A 13,436-nucleotide genomic window follows, 5' to 3' on the forward strand; every position below is an offset into this window, starting at 1 on the left:
AATGTTTTCCATGATGAGGATGTCAGAAAGTCTCCAAGTTCACGGATGGAGTCACGAGGTTCTTCCGGAATTACATCGAGGGTGTTGTCTCCCAGAAACTGGTCAGGGTCTATCCAATCCAGAAACCCTGGATCAACAGTTCCATGTGAGCAGTACTTACTGCGCGACACAGAACTGTTAATTGGCAGGAACTCAAGAAATGCAGCTATAATCTACGCAAAGTCATCAAGGCAGCGAAACAACAATACAGGGACAAGATTCAGACTCAACTTTGAGAGGCTGGTCAAGGACTACATCTGCAGCTTGCTACCACCCAAACTGGACCCCCTACAATTCACCTACCGACACATCCAATCAACAGATTTCGCAATAGCCACAGCTCTACACAACGTCCTTACACATCTGGAGAAGAAGGATGCTTGTGTGAAAATGCTGTTTGTGGACTACAGTTCAGCATTCAACACCATAATTCTGATCCGGCTCAACAAGAAGCTCAGAAACCTCGGCCTTCACCCTGCCTTGTGTAGCTGGATCCTGGACTTCCTGTCAGATCGTTGGCAAGTGGTAAGAGTGGGTTCCCTCACCTCTGCCCCTCTGACCCTCAACACAGGTGCCCCTTAGGGCTGTGTCCTAAGCCCCCTCATTTACTCTGTATATACCCATGACTGTGTCACCACCCACAGCTCCAATGTCCTAATTAAATTTGCTGATGACACTACACTGATTGGCCTAATCTCAAATAATAATGAGGCAGCCTACAGAGAAAAAGTCATCACTCTGACACAGTGGTGTCAAGGAAACAACCTCTCCCTCAATGTCGCAAAAACAAAGGAGCTGGTTGTGGACTACAGGAGGAATGGAGAGGGGCTAGCCCCTATTGACATCAATGGATCTGGGGTTGAGAGGGTGAACAGCTTCAAGTTCCTTGGTATAAACATCACCAAGGATCTCACGTGGTCTGTACATAGCAGCTGTGTGATGAAAAAGGCACAACAGTGCCACTTTCACCTCAGACGGTTGAAGTTGCTTGCTATGGGCCTCCAAATCCCAAGAACTTTCTATAGGGGCACAATTGAGAGTATCCTGACTGGCTGCGTCATTGCTGGTATGGGAACTGTACTTCGCTCAATCATAGGACTCTGCAGAAAGTGGTGCGGACAGCCCAGCGCATCTGTAGATGTGAACTTCCCACTATTCAGGACGCTTACAAAGACAGGTGTGTAAAAAGAGCCCAAAGGATCATTGGGGACCCGAGTCATCCCAACCACAAATTGTTCCAGCTGCTACCATCTGGGAAATGGTACCGCAGCATAAAAGCCAGGACCAATAGGCTCCGGAACAGCTTCTTCCACCAGGTCATCAGACTGATTAACTCATGCTGACACAACTGTATTTCTATGGTATATTGACTGTCCTGTTGTACATACTATTTATTATAAATTACTATAAACTGCACATTGCACATTTAGACGGAGACTTAATGTAAAAATTTTTACTCCTCATGTATATGAAAGATGTAAGTAATAAAGTCAATTCAATTCACTTCTCAGCACAAAGTGACAGTTTATAGTGATAGTGAAAATTTATCATCTGACTTATGCCTGATCCCAATCACATCAATCACGTCCAAGTATATTTGTTACCAAATATGTACTATGTATATTGTGATTCATTTTCTTGCACGTGTTTACAGGGAAATGCAAATATAATAGAGTTTATGGAAAACTATACATAACCAAAGACTGACTAACAACCAATGTTTGCAAAAGACGACAAGATGTGCTAATAAAAAAATGATTCTGAACATGTGAGTGAAAGTGAATCAGTACAAAGTAGTGGTGATTGCAGTTATCCACACCAGTTCAGGACCCTGATGGTTATGGGACGTTCTCTCCCCAAAGTCCATTGTCAGGTGCCAATCCCCAACTCTATGTCCTCTTGCTCTCATAGGTTATTCTCTAACAGTTGATAAAGCTGATTTTCTTGATGCCATCTATAACTCTGATTAGCTTTTCTTTGTCCAGGCTCAACTTTTCCCCCCAGCTTATGCCAGTTCACCTTAACTCCACTCTGCTGCTTTGATTTTCAGCCCTCTTGACATCCTCTGCTTGCTCAGTTCAATACCCAGGGCCTGCTGTGTAATGGTATATTCCTGGAGAATCATGCACAAATTGACAAGTTTAGGGGAAAAGACTTTCTGGGCCATTTCAAGTTCAAATCCAAGTTCCAGTTTAATTGTCATTCACCCATACGTGAATACCCATGGACACAGCTAAACAAAATAGCGTTACTCTGGGGCCAACGTGCAAAACACAGTGCCAACAGTCATACACACCACAAGGCATATATAGCACATATAAAATAGCAAGAAAGCAAGCACAAATGCTAACAGTAAAATACGGTCACACAAAAAATGTAGTCCAAGTCCCTGAGTCAACGAATGTTGCAGCAGTCTAAAGTTGAACACAATACAGCTTGTCCTCTGCTGAGTGAACTCTGGGGGGGCAGCACTGACCCCAGCATGGATGCCAATCCACACCGTGGTAGAGTACAACGACTCCGATGCCTCCCCCTGGGTGGCTGCAAACAGGTGATATCGCGGCTTGGGGCCTAGTCTTCACAACTACAGAGGTCCTGCAGCTCCCCCACCTTTTGCCAATAAACCAATGAATTGGACTTACAGCGTTCCACACCATCAATGTCCAGCAGGGTCTGGTGATCACAAGAAAAGCAACTAAACTGATCACTCAGTGTTAGACTGCACACCTCCTTCGTGCGCTGACGCCTCTCGACGCAGACAGCGGCACGACCTGCACTACGTCTTGCTCCTTCAGCTTCTCTACCAATGAGCAACTTGCTGATGGGGAAGATCTGCAGTACTTTAACTTCCTAATGTCCAGCAGAGTCTTGCAATCGCACATAATATATTTAAAAAAGACAATACCATTGGTTGATCCCATAAAAGCTGCTGCGTCTAAGCGCGCCGCCATCTTACCAGAAGTATATCATTTGATCCTGGATAGAAATTTAATTTGTACAAATGTAGTCTACTTCCTGTGAATGCTGTCAAGGAGCTTAGTCTGTCACAGATGGCCTCTTACCTGCAAATCCAGCACCAGTGATAGGACTAAGTATTAGGATAACTGGAGGTGGTGCACAGTTATTGTCCTATAACTGTGCCACAAAAAGTTTCAGACACACATTTAAAGTCAAGATTTTAAACAGAATGATGCTCTTATCTCACATGCAATAAAGATAAAGGCCAGGCTAACTAACCTGAGACACCCGGTGGCATTCCGCAGAACCATTGATGTGTGGAGTTGAATTTTCCGGTCTTCCTGGTGAGGTGAGATATCCCAACCAGAGTGCGGAATGATGATTGCATTGGTGAGCACAACAAGGGCGTCCTGGATAATTGGCATCTTTAGTGCATCACATGATGACAGGTTCCACAAGACACCTTCAAAGAGAATGAAGCTTAGATGTAAGTTAGTTTTTCAAAGAGGGAGCTGAGGGAACAGAAACACAATTAATGCTGAAAACATTGCAGTTATAGAGTGGACTGATGCTCCTTTTACACACTGACCACTACTAGGAGACATAACCAAAAAAGAGGATGTGTGTTGTTTAAAGGAATGCAGAGGTAAAAAGGTGAGTTGATTCTCTTGCATTTGTTTTGCCTGCTAAATTGTGAACCTATTCTGATGAAAGGTCATTGATCTTAAAAGTTAATTTGGTTTCTCATTCCACAAATGCTGCCTAATTTCCCAAATATCTTGTAGCAAGTGCTGATGAAGGGCCTCCGCCTGAAACAACAAGATGCACAGATCTCCACAGATGCTGCCGGAATTGCATTTTGTCTGTGCATCTCTAGCATTTTCTGTTACTTATAGTACTTGTTATTATCCCTGAGCTTTTGAAAGAAACTATACATGGCATCTTACATGGAATTACATTTCTTCCTCCCAGGATTTGTGTTAGTCTGTATTGCATGTTCTGATTCAATAATAACTTCTAAAAGGGAACTGGAATGGATATTCCAAGGCTTTGCGGAAGAGCGCAACTGATTCAAGCCCAACAAAACTCGAATGAAAAGACACACACAACCTTGGGGAAGAGACAAGAAAAAGAATGCAACTAACAAATTATCAAAATGTTATGTAATCTTCACCCTAAGTCACCCTAAGAAACATATGTTGTTCAACTGCATTTGAGATTTTGATGCAGTCATTTTTAGCAAGAAAGATTTATAACTAAACTAATTAGTTGATTTGACTGGGAGCCATAATCTCAAGAAACTTTATTACACTGAGTTCCTTATTTGGAGGAATGAATTCAAAATAGTGGAACTTTGCTTATGAACTAACATTAACAGAACCAGCTGGTTAACAAGGGATACCCCAGAGAACTGTAGTATAATACGGCAAACAACAAAGCTGATTCATCATGTAAATTGAGAGTTAAAATAAGTAACCCACATCTGCTGCTGACCAATTATCTAATCATTATTATAAGTTAGTGATCATGGTAGATTATATCTAATTTGGAAAAGGCCAAGCAACCAATTTATTCTGATGAGTAATGCAACAGAAGTCTGTACTGAATGTGGTCCAACATAATGGTCAAACAGAATGGGCTAAGGTAATCTCTGATGAGAAATCTAACAAAAAAAATTCAGTTTAGTCCTTTGACTGAATTTAGGGGAATGAACCTCAATTAATTACAGTCAGTAAAACAAAATAACTAGGGAGTAAAGAATGGCAACATCAAACAAGTGTTAACCAAGTTATACAGTAAACTGACAATACTAAGAAGTTATCTAAAGTTAGAGGAGCACAGGGAAGAATTTACAAGATAGAATAGATTGATCTTCACTTTTCACTGTAGAACAGCAGCTGGTGCTCTCTTTCCCTTTCACAATTCCATGTGTAGGATCTAAGGGTCCCAAACTTAGTCAAATTGAAGAATGTATAAAATACGTCAATCTTTGTTTTTCCAGTAGGACTTTATTTAGTTGCATAATTAGATGTGGGTGCTGAGGATTAATGAAGATAACTCCTAACTGACCCAGTGCTTATAAATTCGATGTCAAAATTCTCTCTACCTAAAACACAAGTTAATGCAACACTGTACAAAAATCCATGTCAATTTCATTTATGGGAATGAAAGCTGATATTCTAACATGTGCAACATGCAACGTATCAAATACATTTGAACCATTTACCTTCTGCGTACAGTCATACATTTTTTACTGCAAGGGTAGCAAAGACACTGTGCACTCTTTTGAAATTTGTTTCGATTGAAATCTAATTTAAGCCACCAAGGATGAATTCCTACACCCCATATGTTTCCTGGTTAACTTGTATGTGATTAGAGTAAGGTAAGGCAAGAAGTACCAGCATGTTAAAGGGAATGCTAGATAAATATGAGGGAAGCAGGGAAAATCAAGGTGACAATTTTATGCAGAAGGGTGGAGGTTAAACAACAGCATTAATCAATTTGCCTTTTTCTGAACTATAACTGCTTTGTACCTCCCGGTAATCTGTGGAGATTAAATAAAGAACATTAATAAATTTGCCTTTCTCTTAACTAGAAATGCTTTGTAATTCTCTGTAATCAAATTAAGATTAAAAAGGAATAATTAAATTCATAGACATACAGGACAAAGCACACAATTGAATTCAATAGCTGTATGTATTCAGACACAAAATTATAGTGAACTCATTAAATATTTAGTTCATAATATTTTAAAGTAGTTCATTAAATTTAGAAAAGGTATTAATGATGTATTGAACTGCACTGCAGAGCATTAAATAAGGCCAGGTCATTTAGTCACTAGAACCAGCCCATGCTAATCTGCACCAGAACACTATTTATCTAGATTATTAAAATTTGAAATAGATTGGAAATACTGTGTGCCTGGTAGTGCTGATAATGGGTCCTCAACCTGAAACAGTAAGTTGTTTCCATAGATCTTGCTTGGCCTGGATCAGTGTTTACAGCATTTTCTGCCTTCATTTATCTAGTTTGATTGCACAGCTCCAGACAAGTTTTACATTCCTCCAAGATCACTCTGAAAGCAGAGAAGTTAACAACTAGGAGGAAGGAACAGCTACAGCAATTATCTACAACACTTATAACTGTAAGCTCAGTATTCTGGGTTAAGACTTTGATGGTATTTATGATGACATAGGTTTTGGGCTTTAAAACTCTGCTTGTAGACAGTTATTATATGTCTTGAAGCATAGTGTACATGCAGACTGACACCATTCATCTCTATAACATGAAGGCTGAGATAGGTATACTATTAAAATGAGATAGGTACATTATGTAAGTGCTACATTAATATAGCGCTTTCCTCAGGGCATCCCACGGCATTTTAAAGTCAACTAAGAACACTCTATGAGTAATTTAGCATTATCTGCAATGACAGCCAAACAACGGAGAGAAATTACCATTACTCTGTTTTAAATGGAAAACTATTGTCAAGAACACCAAGAACTCTTCTACTCTTGTCAAAAGCAGTGTCACGAAATGAGTTTTGCTTACCTGCTTAGGCTTCAGTTAAATAGGTGAGACATTATCCCAGAGCAGCATTCAATCAGTACAGCAATGAGAAGATAGAACAGATAATGTGTCCAACAGCAGGACCGAGACTCAGTCTAACTCAGAGAACAGTCAGCAGACTGCTGAGCCACAATGAACTCCCCCAAAAATAAATTACATTGATCCCGTATGCATTTAATTTTGGCAAAGGTATTGTGTTGGGTGACAAGATAGAAGGTAGTTAATAAGCAAAAGCAGCAGCTTTACAGCAGGTAATCTAATTCAAGGGCTTCCCACTAAAATAATTGGGCAAGTCTAATTGAAATGTAACACCCACTGCCCATTATACTCAAGGCTCCGGTAGTAATGTGCACAGAACCAACAGCTACTATCCAGAAGACACTCACACTTCAGTCCAAATGAAATCCAGAGAGAGGAATGACTTCAATTACAAGCCATGTAAGGGTATTTAGATTGAAGATAAATAGCACAGAACAGTACACAGATGAGTTTATTATTGTCTCATGTACTGAAGTACAGTGAAAAATCTTGTTTTGGTACCGTCCATTGAGATGATTACATCACGTCAATACATCAAGGTGGTAACAGGAAAAACAATAATAAAATGCACTGTTCAAAGAGGCCACAAAAATGACATTTATATTTTATAAATAGTGCCATCTTAACTGAAAGTTAAGATGGCGCTACTGAATGGATGCAACAGCTCACGGGTAATTAAAAAGACAAGAAATTTGACGAAGAACATCACAAAAACACCCTTTCAGGGGTAGATTGTGTTAAATTATCGCCTCAGTGAGGGGGCGAGTGATGGCAAGGCGAGTTTGGGGGATGAGCTGAGATGGTGTGTTGCAGGATTGATGTAGATGGAGTGAGCCATTTGGAGGGGAAAGGTCAAGGCAGAGGAGTTCCGATGCCCGCACAACCAGTCCAAGTGGAGGTTGGATCACTCTGGGCATCAAGCTGATTTGAAAAGCTTGAAAGCGGCTTTGGAGTGGGCTGCGAATTCTGGGCCCGCAGCAAGTCCCTGAGTGACGTGGTCTAGGCCCCAAGGCCTTCGCAGTAGCTGGGTCCTAATACAAGGTATGATCCACTGTTTAGGCAATTTAAACGCTGGTCCAGTGCGGAGGTGACAGATTATTTTGTTTGCTCTCCATGATGTTCATTCCTGTCTCCAGGGCACCAGAGCTTTTTGCTGTCCCGTTGTTTGGTCAATTTAAACGCCAGCCCAGATAGACTAAAAAGACAGGGTGTCAGGATCCAAGGCGAGAGCCGACATTGCTCACTCTTCGCGATGGCCACTCCTTTCTTCATGGTGCTGAAGCGAAGAAGACAGCTGTGCTCTGTGCCCGCTAATATGACAAACTGCTAAGTGAGGCTTTGGACCCACCCTGGGCTGCTCCAGGGTTTGGAAGTGAGGTCTTCACTTGGTATGGAAATTGTTATTCGCTTCAATTGTTTGCATGATTTGTGTTCTTTTTCTTTCTTTTGCCCATCAGGTGTTGGTATTTTATTTTTATTTTCTTTAATTGGGCTATTTCAGGTTTCTTGCTTTGTGGTTTCCTATAACAAACAAATCTCAACATTGCATAATTTATACATTCTTTGATAATAAATGTACTTTGAATTTTTTAATTGAATGCATTGCTTTATAGGCACGATGAATATATTGTTTTGACAACATCACAGATATAAAGAAGGCCATGTATATTTCCTGGATATATATTTTAGGAATCAAATTTATTTTTGAGATTTAAAAAAAATCAGCTGTGCCTCAGCAGACATCCAAAGCATCTGATTTCATGAGTGTACTGGTTAAAACTACCTGGTGCTGAATGAAGCCATTTTTGCTTGGAGGGACACCTAATGGTTGAAGCTATTCTGCTGGAAACCATCAGGGCTGAATGAGGCTGAGAGTGATTTCCTGATGAGGTTTTGGCTGGCAAGGTGGCGAGAAGGAAGGTGTGCTGCCGGCCACAGAATCTTGGTGACAACAAGTTTCACGACGTATGACAGTGATGTCAGAAACCCCATCCTGGTTCTGATTCTGAATGGCATTCTTCCAGTTAGGTATCCAAGAGGTGATCGAAGGGTCTAGGGAATGAGATGCCAAAAGTAAAGGAATTCTGTGCTGTGAAAATCATGGACTCATTGAAAACTTACATCACAAAAGGAAGCCACTTGACCCATTGTGCCTGTGCTAGTGAAAGGTCTACAGTTCTGCAGCTTATGGCTTTTCAAGAACACATCCAAGTAGTATCTAATTGCACTGAGATTTCCTGCCTCTACCACTCTTTCAAACCATACCATCCCTGGCATGAAATAAAGTGTTTTCACCTTCCCTCCAGTTCTTTTGTCAATTTCATTAAATCAATGAGCAAGTTCCCTCAGGTATAGGATCTTTTGCTCTTGTATCTTCACGTCAAATCTATGCTTTCTCTAACATGGAAAACTAATCTTTCAACATCTACTCTGCCTAATACAGCTCTATCTGCTCTGTTCCAAAGAAAGAAACTCCAGCCTACCCAAACTTTTTGCTACAATTTTCAAGACTTAGCAACATCTTCATACTACTCCTCTGCAATGGAATCACATCTTTCCTGTGATACATCAAACAGAAATGTGCACAGTACCGCTTTATATAGTTCTATGGCAATCTTGATCATACATTCTATACTGTAGTTAATAAAAGAAAGCATCCACTATGCCTTTTAACACCTAAATGACATGTCCAGCTAACCTGTTCCTCCAGACCATTTATTGTTGTATTTATTATTACCATGTATATTGTTAATCCATGATATTAGGTTAGAATTTCTCAGAGCTGAGATTAATCTCCACCAACCTTATGTCCCACAGCTATTTTATTACTCAAAATCCCTCATGAATAGTTTACTTCTGCCAGGAGCAAGGATGAGTGTCACATTATAATGTAGAGTGGAACAGTGGAGGCCATCCATAATTACGTGTTTTACTGATAGTTATTCAGAAACCTTGGGGGTAATTCTTGCCCAGCTTCTGTTATTTCTGCCACTTGCTTGCACTGGTTTCCTTATGAAACTCCCTTGAGCTGGATGCATGTGTAGGCTCCTATTTATAATGAACATAGGGACAGCATATAATGAAGCACACAACTACTGAAATGCATTCAAAACATTGATTATGAAAAATGTAATAAATAGTACTGTCACCCGAAGCTGTATATCAACAAGTGATAAGTGATGTGTAATGTGAGGTGTGTGTGGTGGTTGCTAGCTGTACTATGCCATACTATTTGAGCACTGGTCGTGTCAACCATTTTTCTTCTCTCTCTACTTCAATCCTTCTCCAGTTTTCTATGCTCCCTACTCTCTTCACTCTGAATCTCTGTCCAATACCCCTATTAACCTCATCCTTTTTCCCTCACTTCAACCTCTTCTCCATCCAATCCCATTTCCCCTTGTGATCCCTTATCTTCTCCACTCTTCTGAACCCCATTCACTCTGCCTCTCCACTCCTGCATCCCCCACCACTCCCATTTCCTCTTTCCAAGTTTTCCCTTTGCAAAGTCTACCATGCCCCACAAATTATTTTTCCTTCTTTGGACAAAATCTGCACGGCTGTCAAAATAACCACAGCTCTCCAAGTTTTTATGTCAGGCTCTTTCAAGAGTACCTTGTCAATCCGTGGACCAACTGCACAAACTAAGACCTTTTTCTCTCATGGTTGATATATTTTCCTTTGTCAACTGCTACCATTATCATCCTGCGACTGAGATATATTTGAGCTATCGTTTCACTCTGTTCAAAGCATGGAAGTCAGAATCCTGTTTTCACTCATCTTTTTCAATGCAGAAGCATCTACAGAAGCAAGCCAGTGACAGCAAGAAAGATAAGATTGTGGCTGTCAGGCAGAGTTCAAGATAAAATAAAACAGATATTGCCTAACAATTGCAACACATTTTTCATCATTTTTCTGTTCACAATGCAAGCCCCAAAATCAGCCAAAGTGAATTTAATCATTGCATTCAATGAAAACATCAGATGGATAACTGATTTAAAAGGTGGAACTAGATTTGATAAACAGATCACTCCTGATATGCACAGAGGCAGCTCCTTTCAGTTGCCAGTGCCAATCATCCAGGGCTATGCTCTTTTAGAAGAGACGATGACATCTCAATCTGAGGTCAGATACAGATTGGAGCAGCTCATCGGCAGTCAAATCTCATTCACTGTTTAAGCCTGTTTGCTGAGCTATTTCAACTTCTTCTTCCACACTGTTTCGGATTCACGCTCTTGCTTTCAAATCTCGCCATTGCCTTACCCCTGCCACATTCCTTCTCTGGAACCACTCTTGTAACCCCTCCAGAATCTCCACACTTCCATGATTTCATTTTTGTCCACTCCTAATTCTGGTTACTCCAATACTCTGTGTGTTTTCAGCTGTTTAAGCATGAACTCTCGGGGGGCGGGGGGGGGGGGCTAACGCACAGAATCGAAGTAAGCTGCAGGGAGTTGTAAAATTGGTCAGCTCCGTCATGGGCACTAGCCTCCGTAGTATCCAAGACATCTTGAAGGAGTGGTGCCTCAGGAAGATCCCCACCACCCAGGACATGCCCCCTTCTCATTGTTACTGTCAGAAAGGAGGTACAGATGCCTGAAGGCACCCACTCATTGATTCAGGAACAGCTTCTTCCCCTCAGCCATCCGATTCCTAAATGGACATTGATCCCCTGAACAATTCCTTACTACTTTTAAAAAATTTATTTCTGTTTTTGCAGTACTTATTTGAACTTAGTATTAATTATACATGTATACACTTGCTGTAATTTAGTTTCATTTCCTGTATTTATCATGTATTTCATTGTATTGCTGCCATAAAGTTAACAAATTTCATGACATATGCCGGTGATATTAAACCTGATTCTGATTTTATTCTTCTAAAGGACTCTGCAGACTTAATTCTCAGGAATGCAGAGTTGGCATCTTTAAGAAAACGAAGGAATATTGCCATGGCAGGAAAAGAGGGAGGAAGGTTGGAATCCAAGCCAGATTAAAATGTAGGGGTATGAAAACTGCCTCTACACAGTATCTTGTTAGCAAATGTACAGTTGCTGGAGAACAAGATGAAAGACATAAGGGCAAGATTGCTGTGTCGGAGGGAAATGAGGGATTGCTGCTTTCTGTGCCTCACGGAGAAACGGCTCATTTGGCTATGTTGGTAAGACCCGAGGATGTCTCAATACACTGGATGAACTGGACTACTGATTTGGAGAAGGCAATAAGTGGTGATTTGTGTTTCATGATAAACTCTCTGTTATGCTCAGATATAGTGGTCATATCACACACTTGTTCCCCTAACCTAAAACATCTAATGATTAATGTTACTTACCATACTACTTACCAAGACTGTTCTCCACCATGATCCTGACCATAGACTGTATACCACCAGACATCGATGTTAAGCAGGAACTTGTGGTATTCAGTGCTGTGATCAGCAAACATGAAATAGCCTACCATATAACAATTACAGCACAGAAACAGGCCATCTCGGCCCTTCTAGTCCATGCCGCACTCCTACTCTCACCTAGTCCCACCAACCTGCACTCAGCCCATAACCCTCCATTCCTTTCCTGTCTATATAGCTGTCCAGTTTAACTTTAAGTGACAACATCGAACCTGCCTCAACCACTTCTGCTGGAAGCTCGTTCTACACAGCCACCACTCTCTGAGTAAAGAAGTTCCCCCTCATGTTACCCCTAAACTTTTGCCCTTTAACTCTCAACTCATGTCCTCTTGTTTGAATCTTCCCCCACTCTCAATGGAAAAAGCCTATCCACGTCAACTCTATCTATCCCTCTCATAACTTTAAATACCTCTATCAAGTCCCCCCTCAACCTTCTACGTTCCAAAGAATAAAGACCCAACTTGTTCAACCTTTCTCTGTAACTTAGGTGATGAAACCCAGGTAACATTCTAGTAAACCTTCTCTGTACTCTCTCTATTTTGTTGACATCTTTCCTATAATTCGGTGACCAAAACTGTACACAATACTCCAAATTTGGCCTCACCAATACCTTGTACAATTTCAAATTACATTCCAACTCCTATATTCAATGCTCTGATATATAAATTCCAGCATATCAAAAGCTTTCTTCACCACCCTATCCACATGAGATTCCACCTTCAGGGAACTATGCACCATTTTCCCTAGATCCTTCTGTTCTACTGCATTCTTCAATGCCCTACCATTTACCATGCATGTCCTATATTGATTAGTCCTACCAAAGTGTAGCACCTCACATTTATCAACATTAAACTCCATCTGCCATCTTTCAGCCCACTCTTCTAACTGGCCTAAATCTCTCTGCAAGCTTTGAAAACCTACTTCACTATCCACAACTCCACCTATCTTAGTATCATCTGCATACTTACTCATCCAATTTACCACCCCATCATCCAGATTATTAATGTATATGACAAATAACATTGGACCCAGTACAGATCCCAGAGGCACACCACTAGTCACCGGCCTCCAATCTGACAAACAGTTTTCCACCACCACTCTCTGGTGTCTCCCATCCAGCCACTGCTGAATCCATTTTACTACTTCAATATTAATACCTAACGATTGAACCTTCCTAACCAACCTTCTGTGTGGGACCTTGTCAAAGGCCTTACTGAAGTTCATATAGACAACATCCACCACTTTACCCTCATCAACTTTCCTAGTAACCTCATCAAAAAATTCAATAAGATTTGTCAAACATGACCTTCCACGCACAAATCCATGTTGACTGTTCCTAATCAGATCCTGTCTATCCAGATAATTATATATACCATCTCTGAGAATACTTTCCATCAATTTACCCACCACTGACATCAAACTCACAG

At 40.8% G+C, this 13,436-nt stretch overlaps 1 protein-coding gene across 6 annotated transcripts in view; it reads right to left on the reverse strand.

The window, feature by feature from the left end:
* The window catches only part of LOC140212554 (catenin delta-2-like), a 579,924-nt gene that overhangs the window by 127,211 nt on the left and 439,277 nt on the right, over positions 1 to 13,436 (reverse strand). For all 6 annotated transcript variants that reach the window (XM_072283519.1, XM_072283517.1, XM_072283520.1 and 3 more), the window contains one exon: positions 3,277 to 3,460. In XM_072283519.1, the coding sequence (XP_072139620.1) occupies positions 3,277 to 3,460 (184 nt within the window). The remainder of the gene's footprint in view (positions 1 to 3,276; positions 3,461 to 13,436) is intronic.

This window comes from Mobula birostris, chromosome 19, assembly GCF_030028105.1.
Source record: "Mobula birostris isolate sMobBir1 chromosome 19, sMobBir1.hap1, whole genome shotgun sequence".
Taxonomy (NCBI): Eukaryota; Metazoa; Chordata; class Chondrichthyes; order Myliobatiformes; family Myliobatidae; genus Mobula; species Mobula birostris.